This window comes from Nicotiana attenuata, unplaced genomic scaffold (genome assembly GCF_001879085.1).
Source record: "Nicotiana attenuata strain UT unplaced genomic scaffold, NIATTr2, whole genome shotgun sequence".
Taxonomy (NCBI): domain Eukaryota; kingdom Viridiplantae; phylum Streptophyta; class Magnoliopsida; order Solanales; family Solanaceae; genus Nicotiana; species Nicotiana attenuata.
In genome coordinates, this window is record NW_017670455.1 from 58,232 (window position 1) to 77,840 (window position 19,609).

A 19,609-nucleotide genomic window follows, 5' to 3' on the forward strand; every position below is an offset into this window, starting at 1 on the left:
TTACATCAAAAATACAAAATTAAAAAGACTAACTAAGCCTATCAACTACGAGTTACAAGATTCCTATCTATGAGTCTTTTGAAGCTTGATCTTGAGTCTTGGTTGGTTCTTCATGCGGACTCTGATCAGAATCTTGATGCTTGTTAGTTTCAGGTGTTAGTTCATTCTTCCACGGCTTCTTCGGATCAAGACCGAACATGTAGTGCTCGTGACTTCAGCCATGTCTTGAGCAGTTCACATCTTTCATCTGCTTCTGCATTTGGATTCACTTCCCTCTTTTTTTCTTCTTTTTTTCTTTTTCTTTTTTTTTCTTGGATTGAGACTTCTTCTTTGGTCATCTCAAACCCCTGTGCCTCGAGGTAAAAACCTTATTCTTCAGGCAACTCGTGCTACTTCCGATTTGAAACTTGAAATGAATTTCCTCATTCTGCAGGTGGGCGCCTGATACTACAGCAAAACAGACAAAACAAAAGAAACCTTTCTGCCCCAGTTTGCACTAGGAAGATTTGTGAGTTGTTAGCAGAACTATAAATCACCTACGTTGTTGATGAAGGATGCAATGATGAGAGTAAAATTAAAGACTCGACTAGGATGTGCATCTCCTAGGGATGAAACTTGAATAACTCAAGCTAGGAAGTGTGTCTCCTAGATTTGAAATTGAGCTTGCGGAAAACTACAAACTAAGCTTTACTAAAGTAAAAACTGAATTCATTCTCCAGGCGGGAACCCTGATTTCAAGAAAACTAAAGAATGGTAACTTAAGAAATTTAAAAATTATTATCTTAGGAGAAAATTCATCAGACTAAGATTTCTTTTTTTGGTATCTTAGGAGAAAGATTCATCAGACTAAGATTTCTATCCTAGGAGAAAGTTCAACAGACTAGGTCTTCTATCTTAGGAGAAAGATTCATCAGACTAAGATTTCGATCCTAGGAGAAAATTCATCAGACTAGGTACTTTTTGTTTGTTATCTTAGGAGAAAGATTCATCAGACTAAGATTTCTATCCTAGGAGAAAGTTCATCAGACTAGGTCTTCTATCTTAGGAGAAAGATTCATCAGACTAAGATTTCGATCCTAGGAGAAAATTCATTAGACTAGGTACTTTTTTTGTTATCTTAGGAGAAAGATTCATCAGACTAAGATTTCGATCCTAGGAAAAAGTTCATCAGACTAGGTCTCTTTTCTTCTTTTTTTTGGTATTTTAGGAGAAAGATTCATCAGACTAAGATTTCTATCCTAGGAGAAAGTTCATCAGACTAGGTCTTCTATCTTAGGAGAAAGATTCATTAGACCAAGATTTCGATCCTAGGAGAAAATTCATCAGACTAGGTACTTTTTTTTTTGTTATCTTAGGAGAAAGATTCATCAGACTAAGATTTCTATCCTAGGAGAAAATTCATCAGACTAGGTTTTCTATCTTAGGAGATAAATTCATCAGACTAAGATTTTTATTGGGAGAAAATCCATCAGACTAGGGCTTTTTATCCTAGGAGGAAAAATGTGAGTGCAATGGCAACATTTTATGCACATTAGCAAGACAAATAAAGGCAAAGATTTGAGAAACTTCCCTTTGTCGGCTCTTCTCTTCTTTTCTTTTTCTTTCTTTTCTTCTTTTTCTTTTCTTTCTTTTTCTCTTTTTTTTTGAACCACTTTCCTTGCACTGCATTGTTCCTGTTTCAAACAAAGAAAACTTTGTCAGTTTTAAAAGGTGGTGGTCGGTTTGTGGCCTTGACGTCTTTGGCAGTTTGGATTTGTGTCCATTCTCTTTTAGAAGACCGACTACATTGGTAGTTGACTTCACTGTTGGGAGACTCTGTTGTAACTTTCAAGGGACCTTTACTTCTTGTACCAATCCTGATTGTTTCGTTCTCAATGCCATTGGTGTTTTGTGGCTCAATCAGCTTTATCCCGACTGGAGATCTTTGCTCAGGTGACCTTTTCTGATATCTTCAATGACTTCCTGCTTTTGAGCAATTTGTCTGTCAGGGAGAATCACAAGTTATCTTTGCTTGCGCCAAGTAGGCTGACAAGAGTCTTTTGGGGGGGAAGCCTTTGCATGTACCCTCAAGTCATGTTGACTGTGACACTTGAGTATGCTGGCCAAATTTACTTTGTGCAATTGAAAAGCTGGTAGCAGATTTTGAAATCTTTTCTTGCTTGTTTTGACAAGGACTGACTCAGAGTGAAGGACACAATGATGCAAAAAGAAACAGTATTAACAAGGAAACCCCTTGTCGGGATGGAAAGGGGAAGATTTTTTTTTTCAATAACTAGCCTTAATGATCATGACATGTATTTTGGACTTAACGACCTGATCTATCAAACTAATCCAATCTTTTCTTTTACCATTCTTATGACCTTTGAAGTCGGGCTTGTTCGTGCCAATTATTTGCATCGGACTCACGACTCACCTTCGACTAGTGGTGCCCCGAGGGGTTTTCACCAATAAGTCTCTCTTATTTGTTCATCTCTGCTTACCATCGCCTTACAGTGCCCATGAGGGTTTTCACTGGTAAGACTCTCTCATTTTTCTTTTATTTTTATTTTTCTTTTGCTTCTTGTGTGAGCAACTTGACAGTGTTCTATGTCGCGTGATAACCGTTGCTCTTTGCATGCTTCTCTTGGCATTCTTGAAGGCTTATCGGGAGGTCTTATGGGAAGGTTTTTGGATAGGTTTGGAAAGAAAGGACGGCATGAAGGCTCAAAGTAGACTCAAAATGAAGGGTTGTAGACTTACAACTCTTGGAATCGACTCTTTCAAAAGTGAAATAAAATCTTTGCCCCAGTTTCAGATACTGGGATTTTTTTTTTGAATTTTCTAATGTTTTTTTTTAATTCTTATTTGGTTGGACTGAACCGTGTAAGGCTGCCTACGTATCCCTTTTTAAAGGAATCAGGTCAAACGCAATTCAAACATCTGACCTAACTAATTGTCATCTTTCTTTCTTTCTTCTTCTTTTTTTTGGTCTTTTTTTCTTCTTTTTTTTGTTTGTTTTCAAAACAAGTTGCCCCAGCTTCTATTTTCTGGGGGCATGGACCTTTCACTATTCTTTCTTCTCTCTTTTTTTTTTCATTTGAAGTTTCTAAAAGTTGCCCCAGTTTTTACTCTTGGGGCATGGACTTTTTTTTTCATTTTTTTTTTTGGACTTTTGACTCTTAACATGATTCCAAAAGAGGGTGGTCGAAGAAAATAACACATGCTCAAAAAGAATAACGAAGGGTATAAAGTATTTGGATAGCAGAAAAAGGGCCTCCCAGCCTCGAGATTGCCAAACATAGTATCCTTCACAAACAGGACATTGATGGACATGTTACTTTCTGGGTCTTTTTCAGTGTAAAGTTGTATGAGCAATACTTTCCTCGCAGTGAATGACCCTTGTCAATTTGGGTGACTTTTACTAGGATTTTGTCTTGACGTAGAAGATGCATTTTGCCAATAAACTGATTCATTTCAAGTTGACTGGGATACACCTTCTTTTGAAAAACACTTTCTATCTCTTAGTGCTAAACAGACTTCAACCCGTCCGATCATCCTTAAGCCCGATCTTCTCAATGATTCAAAAGGTAGAGATCCTGAACTTCCATGAGCATGAATGCTTTGATTCCATGTAAACTTGGGTCATGCTTGTTTTCCAAATGTTTCATGTCTTTATTCATCTTCAAAAGTGTCTCTTTCTCACTTATCCAATTCAAGACTTAATCAGTTTTCTAAGATCTGGCCAAAAATTCCGCATGCATCATGTCACTAGAACTAGCGTGAAAAGAATTATGCACAAAATGGATACAAAATGACTTGCTGTTTTTATTGAATGAAGGATAGCAGGGTCCAATAACACAAAAAGAAGAAGAAAAGAAGACAAAATAAGCTACCATGGCTGAAGGAGGAGTGACTTTCCAGTTACTAAGCGACATCTTAGCCACGGACTTGCAAATCAGCATTACTATGACATTCGACCAATTTTATTGCTATGGATTCAGCATTCAAATTTTGACTTTTGATCAAATCATTCCCTATATTGGTTGTCGGATTTCAGGATTGACAACATGGGAATTTTCACAGTAGCTAATTCGCCAAAGGACTTGGACGAATTCTCATGTCCTCCTATCATCACGGATCATCCCAGCAGAGTATGTTCTGTTGCTCAAAACTGGTAGAAGTCAGCCAACATTTGCCTCTATTTTATTACTAACTTGTCTTACTTGCTTTTCCATGACCTTAGTTGGACCAACAATAGTGGTTCTTGTTCCTTCGGTTGAGAAGATGATTTTATTTCTGAGGGGTCCTGGACTCGCCGTCGCAAACCAACAAACCGACCACCTTTAACCAAGTTTTATTTCAAAACAACAAACACGTTAGAATGAATGCTCTCTTTCTTTTTTTCCTTTTTTTTTTCTCTTTTCTCTTTTTTTTTTCTTTTTTTGTTTTCTTCTTTTGTCACTCTTTTTTCTTTTTTTTCTTTTTTTTCCCCTCTTTTTTCAAAATCATTCGATCGAACCTCATGTGGGTTGCCTATGTATCATATGGGAACATGAATCAGATCTTGCGTAGTTCGGGAAGATTAGGAATAAAGTAAATAAACTAAATCTTTTTTTTTACTTTTTTATAACACTCAGACCATGAAGGCGTTTAGAAAAGAATATATGTTTTTTTGAAGTTTTCGAAAGAAAGGCTTTTAAGGAGGAAAGAAAATATTTTTGGATTTTTGGTTTTGATTTTCTAAAATTTTCAAAAGAAAGACTTCTAAAGAAGAAAGAAAATATTTTTTTTTGAATTTTTTGAATTTTTGGAAAAAGACTTCTAAAAAAAGGTAGAAAATATTTTCTTGGGTTTTGATTTGATTTGTTTTTTTTTCTCTAATGAAAAACTTTTATATATAAAAAAATAAAAATAAAAGGAAAAATAATTTTGGGCTTAAAATCTCTTTTTTTTTTTCTTATATTTCTAAGAAAAGACTCCTAAAGAAGAAATTAAAGAAAAATATTTTTGGGTTTTTAAAAATTGGGATCTAAAAGAAAGACTTTCTAAAGAAGGAAGTAAAGGAAATTTTTTTTGAATTTTTTGAAAATTATGGGCCAGAATCAAAGAGGTTTGCCTACGTATCTCACATTCGGTGAGAATCAGACCCGCGTAGTTCGATTAGTTTTGACATAATTGGAAAAAACATGATATTGAGTCACTTTCATTCTTTGAAATACATTTTCCTTTCTTTCCTTTTTTTTCACCTCCTCTTCGCGAACGCGGCCTAGCCCACGCGTTCACGATGCACTGTTTCCCCAACCTACACGATCGCGTACCATAGCTAACGATCATACTAAACAACCATCACAGCTGCTCCAACTAGCCTACGCGGCGGACCTTCCCATGCGATCGCGTATAAGGAAACCAGAACTGGACACCAGAAGTTCTTCAGCAGTCTTCCAAGTCCAAAATTGATCCGTTAACCATCTGAAACCCACCCGAGGCCCCCGTGACCTCAATTAAACCTACCAATAGGTCCTAAAATATCATACGAACTTAGTCGAGCCCTCAAAAATCACATCAAACAACGCTAAAACCACGGAGCGCACCCCAATTCAAGCTTAATAAACAAAGGAAATTTCAACTTCTACAAACGATGCTGAAACCTATCAAATCAAGTCCGATTGACCTCAAATTTTGCACACAAGTCACATTTGATATTACGGACGTACTCCAACTTCTGAAATCGAAATCCGACCCCAATATCAAAAAGTCCACCCCCGGCCAAACTTCCCAAAAACCTTTCAATTTTCAACTTTTGCCAATTAATGCCGAAATAACCTACGGACCTCCAAATCAGCATTCGTACGCGCTTCTACGACCAAAATCACCATACGGAGCTATTGGAATCGGCGAAACTCCATTCCGGAGTCGTCTTGTCAAAAGTCAAATACGATCAACTCTTACAACTCAAATTTCAAACTTAGGGACTATGTGTCTCATTTCACTCCGAAATTCACCCGAACCCGACACCAAGAAACCCGGCAAGTCAAGTAAGCATAAAAATGAAGCAAATGGGAAAATAAATAGGGGATCGGGGCTAGTACTCTTAAAACGACTGACCGGGTCCTTACATATATTTATAGCGATCTTTCATTCTTTTTAGGATTAGATTTAGGCGTGATCACTTATCATTTTATTGAATTTATTACAAAGTGTGTTATAAATTTTATGATGATCATAAGATTTTTAATTTTGTCTAGATATTTTTTTGCATGTTTGTTGAAGGATAGTACCACACTTTCCTCATTAGTTAATGTAAGGTAAAATTTGACCTTCTTACAGCTTGTTTGGATGGTTGTTACCTATCATATCGTATCGTATTTTTACTTTAAATATAATGTTTGTTTTGATTGTTACTTAAATTTTATTGTATCGTATCGTTAAATCCGTCGTTACGTAACGATGAAATGTGCCACTTTATGTAACGACCGATTTGGTGTGGCCGCGTCGTTTCCTTGTGTTTTTCTCTCAATCTCACCCTTTATTATTACTAAATAATTTTATTTTATCATTTACGCTACCTTTTTATATAGCGTATCATAATTTTTCTTTATAATATTACAAGTTTATTCATCATATCACAGGTGTGTGATACCATGAAACGATGCCAAAACGACACAATCCATCCAAACATTGTATTCATCAAACGATACAGTACAATACAATACAATACGATACGATACATTATGAAACGATACGTAACAACCATCCAAACAAGTTACATTTGATGATTATTATTAATAGGCGAAATACATAAATGGCCCCTTCAAGTTGTCCACAACGGTCATTTGAACACCTCAACATACCTATTTATCAAGTAGACACTTCAAGTGTCTGTTAAGTAAATCAAATAGACACTCCGGTACAACATACCAGATGCGTGAGTTACACTTGCTAAATGAGCCAATCAATGAACGACACGTGTAATTTGTAATTAAAACTTAACACAAATTAACCAAAAAACAAATAAATTTAAATGAAAAAACCCTTCCCCAGCGTCTTTTCTCCTCCTCCCCCCTCCCTCCCTCTACCCCCCCCCCCCCACCTCTAACTTCATCTTCCTCAAACTCATCTTCCTCAAACTCATCTTCTATATTTATAAAAGTTGTGGAAATTCGAATGACCCATTTATCAAAATTTCCGGGAAATTCGAAGGGGTATTGCTATTTGAGCCACTAACTTTAGAGCTAGAAAAACAGCTGGATCTTGCCGACAGACATATTAAAGCAATGCTCCCATTTTTTTTTTTTTGAATAATCAAGATACACTCTGGATCACAAGTGTTTGAAAACTTCCAAGTTAAATTTTTTTGCACCAACAGAAAATACTACTCTTGATTGGAAGCTCACTTAAGCTTGACAATCCAACCCATCTTCTCCTCTGCGAGTCCCATTTGTAGACTAGTAAGTGCAGAGTATAATTGCTGCGACACAAGACCAACCCCGTTATTTCCATATGTTACCCTTTTCCCTTGATGAGTAATGCTACCCACAGGAGATACAAACACTGCTGTTCCCGTACAAAAAACTTCATCAGCATCAAGCAATTCATCCACGGACACCAGTCGTTCCTCAACCTGGAATCCTTGACTGAGAGCTACGTCGATTATGCTCTTTCGTGTAATACCAGGCAGAATTGTCCCTTTAATTGCAGGAGTTACTATCAGATTACCCTTCACATATTTTGCTGATTTTCTTGCTCGATCAATCGTTCATTTGGCAATTATTTCTTCACTAACTTTAAATTTGTTGAATTTGATGTGATGATATATTTGGTAATTTTTGTTCTTTTGTAATGGAGGCAAAGGTGATTTAGGGTTAGAGGAGGGTATTGAATGGTGGAGGAGAGAATTGGAGGAGAAGGGGGTATGAAAATTAAGTGGGGTCCACATTATTTTAGTAAAAAAAGAAAGAAAAAACCTAATTTTAGGTTGGCAACTCGCGTCCTAGAGAGTGAATTTCACGCAATGGGAGCTAACATGGTCGGGTGTTTAGTTGATCTTCTATTGTGAATAAATAAAGGGTCTAATTGAAAATAGGCTCACTTGAGGTGTTCAGCTGGTCGTTGAGGACAACTTGAAGGGGCTGTTTATGTATTTCGCCTTATTAATATACACAAGTTATTTATATATACATTTATCATTTAATTAATATTTACTTTTCCATCAACTTATCACTTATTATAATAAATTAATACTTTCACTTTTCCTATTTATGTGATATAATTTTTAAGTTTGTCTAAGAAAATAGTATCGTTTTATATTTGAAAATAACTTAATTTTAAAATTCTCTTTTACCCTTAATAAGATGTTTTATACTTAAACAAATATATACAACTTCTTTTTGAATTTAGACCATAAGTCATTAACATGACCACATAAAATAGGAGAAAGGAGTATTATAATTTAGTGTTGAGTTTTTGAAACTCACTCTCCCAAATGCCCCTAAACCCCAAGAAAACCCAACCCCAGTAGGACCCACCCACCCATAGCTGCCGTCACCACTCCACCCACCCCACCACCCACTCACCAACTTGAGGGCATCTCTGTGCGCATGTGATGTGCCAACATTCCCAAACACGTTCTCACCTTATTCTTTAGATCTCCGTCAACCTTTGCTGCCACCTTTGCAATTTCACCATTTACCCTCATTTATATGCTCATTCCTCCAACAAAATCTGCCCATCTCACTTACTGCATTTCTTTCTTCCTTTTTTCTTTGCCCCCATTTTTTTCTCTTTTGGTTTGCTCACTCAGCTTTTCCTTTTTTCAGTACATACTCTCTCGTCCCTAAAAACTCATTCCTAATACTATTCAAGATTAGACCAATTAATCATTTTCCAGCCTTTAGACTTAATAAATTCAAAATAGCCACCAATAGAACTTCTGGTCTTTTTTTTTTTTGGTAAACAAACTTGTGTTGCAAGATTTACTGGCCTGCTCTTCTCTTTTCAGCAAAACCCTACTGTTTAAAAAGCTCCAGTCTTTGGTTTGAAAAGGGTAAAAAGTTTGGAGCTTGGTTCCTATTTTGCTGTTAAAATTGCTTGTTTTAGATCCTGGGTTTTGGAAAAAGATATCATTTTGATGATCTTTTCCTGTAAATTTTGATGTTAGATTGTTGATTAGATTTGGTTTGATAAAATTAAAATCCCTAGAAGGGAATCTTTGATGGTTAATTGATGCAATCCAGAGTTGTTGAAATGGAGGAGAATAAAGATCCATTAGTAGTTGTAGGTAGAACTAACCACCAAACTAGGGCTTTGCCACAGAGGCTGCTACAGTTACTGATGCTGTTTTTGTTTTTGTGTTTTACCTTTTCTGTGGCTAGTATTTATATGATTAAGTACTTTGGATTTCATAGTATAGTTCCTTCAGTAAAGCCTAGTTTACAGCCATGTATTGAGGAAGAATCAAGTAAATTAGAGCGTTGGATTAGTCCTCCGTCTAATTTGATGCATACTATGTCTGATAAAGAGTTGTTATGGAGGGCTTCTATGGTTCCGCGAATTAAGAAGTATCCATTTAAGAGGGTTCCCAAGATTGCATTCATGTTCTTGACTAAAGGGCCATTGCCGTTGGCACCTATTTGGGAGAGGTTTTTTAAGGGGAATCAAGGACGTTATTCAATTTACATTCATTCATTGCCCTCATTTAAGGCTGATTTCCCGTCCTCATCGGTGTTCTACAAGCGGCAAATTCCCAGTCAGGTATGTTCATGCATATTTTGCCTTCATTTGTACATGTCTGCTGTATCAATCTATACCTTGATATTTTTCTTGGTTTATGTTTGTTTTCATGTCTTTTAAGTTGAAAACCATGTGCTAACTTGTTCCCGAAAAGGATATGTGGCTAAATATGTACTAGATTGCATTTTCCCTTGTTAGACCAACTCATGCATCCTTAATGACAGGAACTACATTCATTTAGGTTTCCTATTTTTGGGTTGAGGGAACTCATCTATTTTTCATGACCATAAAGTCATTCCTAATTAATGTCTAAGTTGGGCTGGAGCAATAAAAGGACTTCTGGCTGTTATGATCAATCCTACGTTTGCTTTGCCATTATCGGTGGGATATATCAAAAGTTAAGATTTTCCTTTGATATGGTAAACCCAATCTCCTAAACCCCTCTAAGCACAGGTGTCAACTGTGATCCTTTCCCAGTTTGCTCCATTGGTGACCAAAAGCTCCATCCTCAAGGTTGGAGGTGGAGGTTCACTTCTGCTAGGCTATTTGTATTGTTTGTGCTTGTAGTAAGAGACGTGTGTTTAATTTGAAGTTGAGGCAAGCATATCTAAGAGAGTAAGACTTATGGAAATGTGGTATTTTGTCTATATATCATGATGAACACTGCAGACAATTTGGATGAAATGTCTGTTTGTATTTAAGGTGGCAAGCATGATCAATCAGTTGATATTGTACTATAAGTTAAAGACATGGTTAATGAATATGTGGTTTTTGTCCTTGTGTTTTCCTCTTTGCAAACCATCTGAAGATTGGATTCTGGAACACATCATTACTAGCTTCTTCAAGGAGAGCTTTGAACATTTATGCAAATTCTCTCTACAAGTATCAGTGAGCAGATCTAGTTGTGGAATAACGGATACAGAGATGATGACTGGATCTTAAATTTGCACTGTCGGGTAGGATTAAGTGGGAAAGCAAATAATATAGAAGAACTTGTTTGATGTCAACACTTCTAAGATCTTAAATCCTGTAGTTTGAACTAGTTACCGCAGGGGCCTTTGTTTATGAATAAAAACTACTTTTCAAGTCAGCAGGATATCATTTATGATATCTCTTCTAATAAACTAGCATGAGATTGCAAGGTCTGTGCAGTGATTCTTGTTGGGCAGTTTCTTTCAACAAGTCATGCAGGTCGCTTTCACTGGTTGCAGTGAGTTTCCATCTCCTTGCCAAATGGCTGTAGAGTATTCCTAGAAACTTTGTGGTTGTTTATGAATAGAGGCTACCTCCATTGTTGTTCTTTTGACTCACCATATATCTGAATCTATGGGCAACCAAATTTAAAAGTAATGGAGTGATGGTGTGTTAATGACTTTACGTCATCCTCCAGTTGCTCCGTGTGATGATATCTCAGGAACACGCTTGTGGACCTGGAGTGTACTTGTCTATTCGGGCACGCCAGTTGGTGGTTGATCTAGAAGTGGGTGACTTGGCTTCTGGATATTTGAACCAGAGGGCTTGCCCTGTAAGTTAATGCTGAAAATCTAGTTGAAGAATCTTGATTTAAGTTTAGGATGGTCTGTTCGAGTGGTTAAATATTTGCTGTTGGCTGTGCTCTGATAATAAAGTAAAAGCTCCGCAAACCTCTTATTTCAGTCTTTGCTTCTAAACTCGTTTTAAATAGCTCTGCCAAGGGGAATATTGTGAAGGTGAAAACTAATGTCAAGGATCTGTTTGCTAGGAGCATATATTTCTCACATTTGTCAGTATTCTCATCCAAGATATGCTAACACTTTTTTGGTTTTAGTTTATATGATCTGTTTCGCTCATTCCTCTCCAGAGAACTGAGCTGATCCTCTCTTTCCCATAGGTAGTAGGAAAGTGAGCGGGATGATGAAAAGGAGAAGCTTTTAAAGTGAAATTTCAAAATGTATGAAAGGCTAACAGCTAATCATATTGTGTAGGTATGCAAGTGGCAGAGGATTAAGTTTGGCTGTCAGTTCTTATGCATGAATGTTATATATAATGTCGTAGGATTAGCATTTTTAATTCCAATCAGTTGAAACAAATAATGGAGGTTATTCCGTAACAAGAACAATATAGCACTTAGCTTACTTTCTGATAAGAGAAGCAACAGTACTCAAACAAACAGGACTTTCTTTTGTAATATCAATCCTCTGCAGCAGTCCGGGACACTACTATCATTCCGTCAAATGCTGTTCTTCCTTAAATTAGCTGCCAATGAATGATAGTGCGTCCAAGTAGCAGTTTGTTAATGTAGCTTGCTGCAAAAACATTGACGAAAAGTTTCTCAGGATAGTGCAAAACCTCCTTTTTTTCCTTCACATTTTTGGTGTTCTGTTTCATCTTTTTCTGCTGCTAGTTGCTCTTCTGAGCCGAGGGTTTATTGGAAACAGCGTCTCTACCTTCACTAGGTAGGGGTAAGGTCTGTGTACACACTACCCTCCCCAGACCTCACATGTGGGATTATACTGGATATGTTGTTGGGTATGTTGTTGTTGTTCTGCTGCTAGTTGCTCGTGACTACTTTTTTATGCTTGTAGATATCTCATGTTCTCTATGGCTGTCTCTTTGGTATGGTTTTGTGTCCTTACTTCACTAGATACTGCTTTGTGAAACGTGTTTGTATGGAATTGGGTTGTAAGTTGCTGATGATCTCGTAACTTTGTTCTTCAAAGGTGACAGAATGGGGAAAGATGAGTATGTGTGATGCGGAGAGAAGACTCATTGCGAATGCATTGCTTGACATCTCCAATGAATGGTTTGTTCTGCTTTCCGAGTCGTGCATTCCCCTCTACAATTTCAATGTCATCTACAAGTACATAAGTCAGTCGAAGCATAGCTTTATTGGTGCATTTGATGATCCTGGACCATATGGAAGAGGTCGATATGATGAGAATATGTTACCTGAGGTTAACATTACTGACTGGCGCAAAGGATCACAGTGGTTTGAAATCAATAGGAAGCTTGCTCTTTACATAGTTGAGGACACAAAATTCTACCCCAAGTTTGCGGAGTTCTGCAAGCCAGCATGTTACGTAGACGAGCACTACTTCCCGACTATGCTGACTATTCAAGCATCAAATCTGTTGGCAAACAGAAGTATAACATGGGTTGATTGGTCGAGGGGCGGGCCGCACCCTGCTACATTTGGAAAATCAGATATCACCGAAGAGTTTATGAAGAGAATGTTGGCAGGGCGTAACTGTACTTATAACGAGCGAAATATATCAACGTGCTTTCTTTTTGCGAGGAAGTTTGCACCAAGTGCTTTGGAACCTCTGTTTCTGCTAGCCCCAAAATACTTAGGTTTCTAGATTTTGTAGAAATCTATTTTTGTTGTATAATTAGAAAGATTATACAGTTAAGACAGGGCTCTTCAGAATTTCTTGGATCATTGCATATTTTTTTTGCCCGCGTGTTGATATTGTTGTTGGACTGCTTTACTGATACTGTTTTTTAGCCACTTCCAACCTTGAAGCCTATTATGTGATTATTATTCCTTTGCTTCGTTATTTTTTTCCTTTTTGATATTTTTATGATAGCTAGAAGAAAGAACATGCAGTTGAATAACGGAAAAAACTTGCTCATAATTAGTGTTTAGGCCACTCTAAAGTAACTAATGTGTTTTTTACATGCATTTTTGTTACTTAGTCATGGTTAACTAATGTAGACTTTTACACTAGGGTGATTAAGGACATGTTTGATAAAGCTAAGATTCGGGTTAAGGCCGCAGGAGGAGATTCGGAATACTTTCTGGTTATGATGGGGTTGCACTAGGGATCAACTCTTAGTCCATTCTTATTTTCCTTGGCGATGGATGCATTGACGAGACACATTCAAGGTGATGTGTCATGTTGTATGTTATCTGCAGATGACATAGTTTTAATCGACGAGACACGGGGTGGTGTTAACGAGAGGCTGGAGGTTTGGAGGCAAACTCTAGAGTCTAAGGGTTTCAAGTTGAGCAGGATCAAGACGGAATACATGGAGTGCAAGTTTAGCAACGGTACCTAGGAAGGGGATATGGCGGTGAGGCTTGATACGCAAGTCATTCCCCAAGAGAGATAGTTTCAAGTATCTTGGATCTATAATACAAGGTAACGGGGAGATTGATGAAGATGTCACGCATTGTATCAGAGCAGGATGGATGAATTGGAGGCTCGCTTCCGGTGTCTTGTGTGATAAGAATGTGCCGCTGAGACTTAAAGGTAAGTTCTACAAGGTTGTAATTAGACCGACTATGTTGTACGGAGCAGAGCGTTGGCAGGTCAAGAACTCTCATATCCAGAAGCTAAAAGTAGCTGAGATAAGGATGTTGAGGTGGATGTGGTGGGTATACCCGGTTGGATAAGATTAGGGATGAAGTTATTTGGGAATAGGTGGGAATGGCCCCTGTGGAGGATAAGATGCGGGAGACGAGGTTGACATGGTTCGGGCATGTTAACAGGAGAAGTATAGAAGCCCCAGTTAGAAGCTGCGAGCGGTTAGCCTCGGTGGGCAGCATGAGGGGTAGAGGTAGGCCTAAGAAGTCTTGGGGAGAGGTTATTAGGCGGGACATGGCGCAGCTGAAGCTGACTGAGGACATGGCCCTAGACAGGAGGGTGTGGAGGTCAAAGATTAGGATAGAAGGTTCGTAGGTAGTCGAGCGTTTCTCTTTGTCTTATTCAGTTCGCTAGCATTAGTGTTAGTATGATATCTTTTATTCATAAATGGCTATTACTACTTAGAGTTTGACTGCGTTCTTGGATTCAATCTTATTTCATCTTGCTGTTATTCCTACTTATTTCAATTACCTTTTCTTTTTCAGTCGTTCTCTAGCCCAGGGTCTATCGGAAACAACCCCTCTTCTCTTCCAGGGGTAAGGGTAAGGCTGCATACATCTTACCCTGCCCAGACTCCACTCGTAGGAAATTACTGGGGTGGTTATTGTTGTTAATAGTAATGTGGTATGGTGTAGACATCAGATGACTATTCTTTTATCTGATAATTAACCGTGATGGATACAGCCATACAGGCTACAGCCTACAGCTAGATGAAACCAAATTGAATCTGATCAAATACAAATTGAAGCCGGAGAAGTTCTTGTAATAATTGTGCTACTACTTTTTACACAGAATTTTTTTCTCCTCTCTAATTTGTGCTATTCAGCATCTATGTGGTGATGCTTCAGTTACCTAATTCATGAACTTAAAACAAGCTTTATGCTCTGACTCGTTCTTTAATAGTATTATATTTATATTTACGTTTTTTGTTTAGAGCCCCTACCCCCTCCCCCCCCCAAATTTTTTTTTTCAGTTTTAGTTTTTTTTATCAATTTAAAGGTTCAAAATTTTACAAGTACCAAAGTTATGAGTTCAGAGGTTTATGTGTTTGGAAATTTACGGGTTTAGAAATTATAAAGTTTACGGGTTCGAAATTCCGCGGTTTCGAAAGTTTAGCGGTTCGAAAGTTTATGAAATTTGTGGATTCGGAAGGTTGTTGGTTTGAAAGTTTATGGCTTCATGTTTATTATATCTAAATTATTTATGAATACTCTTGAGAAGTCATTTTCCTTAATTTGCGTATCAAACACCGGAAAATGAATAAGATTACTACTTGTTTTTCAGGAAAATGTTTTCCATTTTCCGTTATACCAAGCACACCCCTATTCTAGCTGGTAACCACAAACATACGAAAGTTACGGAGACTCAGAGAGTTGGAACGTAGAACGTAGAGAAGCAAAATATTACAACTCTGCATTCGGGTTACCAATTGGGTTAGGTGGTGGGGCGAAACGTAAAGAAAGGTGAATGTACAAAGCGTTAAGTGGGAAAGATACCCTTAAATACACTACTGTCCAGTAAAGGGATCTTTGATTCATGCCATTTGTCCATAGACTATTTTAAGGGTTGAAATTCATTTCATAACTTAACCTTGCTAAAAGAAGAAGAATAGGAATCTCTTCAACAATTTAAAGCAATACATCTAACAAAAGTTTTGACCATTGTATTGTTGGACTTTAAAGGTATTGGGCTTCAAAGACTTTAAGCATTGGGCTTTAAAGTCTAAGAGTGTGAATTGAAAATGGTGGAAAATAAAATGGAGGGAAATGAAAATTTGAATAAAGTGAGCTTTTGACTTGCACTTTGTCCCTCATTGGTGAGGGACAACTACATTTGTGTGCTTATATATAGAATCACTTCTTAAAGCTCTTAAAAGGAGTTGAAGAGAATGAACCCTCGCGCCGTCGTCGTCGCTCACTCGGCTCGGCTTCGGCTTCGGCTTCGGCTTCGGCTTCGGCTTTGGATTTGTCAATCGATCGATAAGATTACTTTGGACAAAGTTTATTTAATAATTAATTAAATGTCAGATCACTGCTGAAGATTCAGAAGGATAGTCTGGCCACGGTCCTGGCGTAACCGCGGTAGGACCGCGCCACTGCTGCAGATTCAGAAGGCTAGTTTGGTCGCGGTCCTGGCGTAACCGCGGTAGGACCGCGGCAGGACGCGTAAACTTCTGAACAGACACCTTTTCCAGAACAAACATCACACCTCTTCCAATAATTGCCTATAAATTCTGAGGCATGGCTGCGTTTTTAACACACCAAAAACATTACAGAACTTCCTTCTTTTTGAAAATACTGCATTCTAATTCCCAGTCTCTCTCTCTCAAATTCGTAAGTGTGATTTTTCTCCGTTCTTTGAGTTCGTCGGTATCCTGCAGTTTGTATTGCCACTGTTGCAGGAAGGTTTATTCCGTTTCATCCTGGGAGGATTTAATCCATTACCTTGGCAACTTGTGAGCGGGTTAAAATTCCTTAAGGACGCACAAGCAAATTGTGGACTCGGAATATTTCTTATTCTTTACTGTTTTCCAGTTTCTTTTATTCTTCTAACAGTTTTCTGATTTTGTGTTTTAACACAGTAGCGAACGACAAGCTTAAGAAAATTTATACTAACGTTTCTGTGTTGAAATATATATTAAATTGTTATTTATATTTTGTATACTGGTTTGGAGACTAAAGCCTTCGTGCTTTCTACTCCAATAATTGTTCTATCCGGTTTAAAGTATATCAAAACTTTACCGGAATAATAAACGTACGGGTTTGAAGTATATAAAAACTTCACCATTGTTACGTGTTGTATGTTTGGTTTGGTATTCAGTTTGAAGATATCAAAACTTCACTGATTTAACAAAGTTCTGTTTTGTTTCCAACTCTACAGAAAAATGACGAATGAAAACCAAACTAATGGAAATGTTGCGGGAATGGGTGCTACTGTTACGAGTGTTGCTGCCTCGTCAAGCCGTTCAACTCCTGCTCATGCTATGGCACCAGCAGAAAAACCCGGAAAGTTTTCCGGTATCGACTTCAAACGCTGGCAAATGAAGATGCTCTTCTATCTTACTACGTTGAGTTTGCAGCGATTCATCAAGGAGGATCCTCCGGTCTTGGCTGAAGGCACTCCGGATGACGAACGATTTGTTGTAACTGAAGCATGGAAACATTCTGATTCTTGTGCAAAAACTACATTTTGAGTTGTTTGGAAGATAGGTTGTACAATGTCTATAGTGTTATGGAAACTTCAAAAGCGTTATGGAATGCACCTGAGAAGAAGTACAAGACGGAGGATGCCGGACTTAAGAAGTTCGTGGCTGCAAGATTTTTGGATTTGAAGATGATTGACACTAGGTCGGTCATAACTCAAGTCCAAGAATTACAAGTCATTGTGCATGACCTCCTTGCTGAAGGTATGACCCGAATCAATAATTTTATTAATAAGATTTATCTTGTTATTAATTATGAATTTATTATTGAAGGTATGGTCATAAATGAGGCCTTTCAAGTCGCCGCTTTCATTGAGAAGTTACCTCCATTGTGGAAGGACTTTAAGAACTATACAAGCGGAAGGAGATGACACTCGAAGACTTGATTGTTCGTTTGAGGATAGAAGAAGACGACAAAAATGCTGAAAGAAGTCACGTGAAAACTCGACAATAATAAGGGCTAATATTGTTGAGGAGGCGCCACAAAATAAGAAGAGAAAGAAGGCTTCTGGACCAAAGAATTACCCAAGCAAGAAAAAGTTCAAGGGTAATTGCCACAACTGTGGAAAATCTGGGCATAAGGCCGTGGATTGTCGTGCACCAAAGAATGATAAGAAGAAGAAGAATCAAGCTAACATGGTTGAAAATGCTGAAGAAATGGAGGACTTGTGTGCCATGTTGTCTGAATGCAACTTGGTAGGAAATCCTAAAGAATGGTGGATAGATTCTGGAGCCACCCACCATGTGTTGTGCTAACAAGGAGTTATTTTCTTCTTATGCCCCCGCAGGACCCGACGAGACAATTTTCATGGGAAATTCGTCTACAGCCAAAATTGAAGGAGTTGGCAAGATTACGTTGAAGATGACGTCGGGAAAAATAGTGACTCTAAACCAAGTTCTCCATGTTCCAGAAATTCACAAGAATCTTGTGTCTACCTCACTTCTTGTCAAGAATGGATTCAAATGTATTTTTGTTTCTAATAGTGTTGTACTAAGTAAGAATGATGTGTATGTAGGAAAAGGTTACCTGAATGAGGGCCTTTTTAAGCTAAATGTAATAGCAGTTCCTATCAATAAAGTTAATGCTTCTTCTTACTTACTTGAGTCAAACACTTTATGGCATTCACGCTTAGGTCACGTCAACTTCAAAACATTGCGAAAAATGATAAATTTAGAAGTATTGCCAAAATTTGATTGCATTAATTTCAAATGTCAAATATGTGTGGAATCAAAGTATGCTAAGCATCCTTATAAGTCCGTTGAAAGGAATTCAAGTCCTTTAGACTTAATTCACACAGATATTTGCGACATGAAGTCAACACCATCTCGCGGTGGGAAAAAGTATTTTATTACTTTTATTGACGATAGCACGAGATATTGCTATGTTTATTTACTTAATAGTAAAGATGAGGCAATTGATGCTTTCAAGCAATACAAGAGTGAAGTTGAAACACAACTAAACAAAAAGATCAAAATGATAAGAAGTGATAGGGGTGACGAATATGAATCTCCTTTTGAAGAAATATGTTTGGAAAATGGCATTATTCACCAAACAACTGCCCCTTACTCTCCACAATCTAACGGAATTGCAGAGAGAAAGTATCGAACATTGAAGAAGATAATGAATGCGTTACTGATAAGTTCTGGCTTACCACATAACTTGTGGGGGGAAGCTATACTTACAGCTAACCGAATAATCAACCGTGTACCTCATAGTAAAACACAGTCCATTCCTTATGAAAAGTGGAAATGAAGGAAGCCCAGCTTGAAATACTTCAAAGTGTGGGGGTGTCTAGCTAAGGTACAAGTTCCTAAACCTAAAAGGGTTAAGATAGGTCCAAAAACGGTTGATTGTGTATTTATTGGATATGTAACCAATAGCAAGGCATATCGTTTTCTGGTATAAGTCAGAAAATCCTGAGATTCATGTTAATACGATAATAGAATCAGATAATGCTGAATTCTTTGAAACTATTTATCCGTATAAAAAGGAAAGTGAAGTGACCTACCAAAAGTCAAAACGACCTCGGGAGGAAATAACAGATGGTATGCCTAATGAGGAAAATCCGAGAAGAAGTAAACGTCAACAGACATCTACTTCATTCGGTCCAGATTTTCTGACTTTTCTGTTAGAAAATGAGCCTCGTACCTTCAAGGAAGCAATGTCTTCCTCAGAAGCACAATATTGGAAAGAAGCTGTCAATAGTGAAATAGAATCCATATTGAGCAACCATACCTGGGAATTGGTTGATCTTCCTCCAGGTAACAAAACATTGGGTTCTAAATGGATTTTCAAGAAGAAAATGAAAGACGATGGTACTATTGACAAATACAAGGCAAGACTTGTTGTCAA

At 37.7% G+C, this 19,609-nt stretch overlaps 1 protein-coding gene across 1 annotated transcript; it reads left to right on the forward strand.

The window, feature by feature from the left end:
* The first annotated feature begins 8,565 nt into the window (after positions 1-8,565).
* Positions 8,566-13,212, forward strand: LOC109239660. Its single transcript, XM_019406246.1, has 2 exons — positions 8,566-9,729; positions 12,408-13,212. Exons 1-2 carry the CDS (start codon positions 9,202-9,204, stop codon positions 13,044-13,046), a joined length of 1,167 nt encoding a protein of 388 aa, XP_019261791.1. The 5' UTR covers positions 8,566-9,201; the 3' UTR covers positions 13,047-13,212.
* The last annotated feature ends 6,397 nt before the right edge of the window (positions 13,213-19,609 follow it).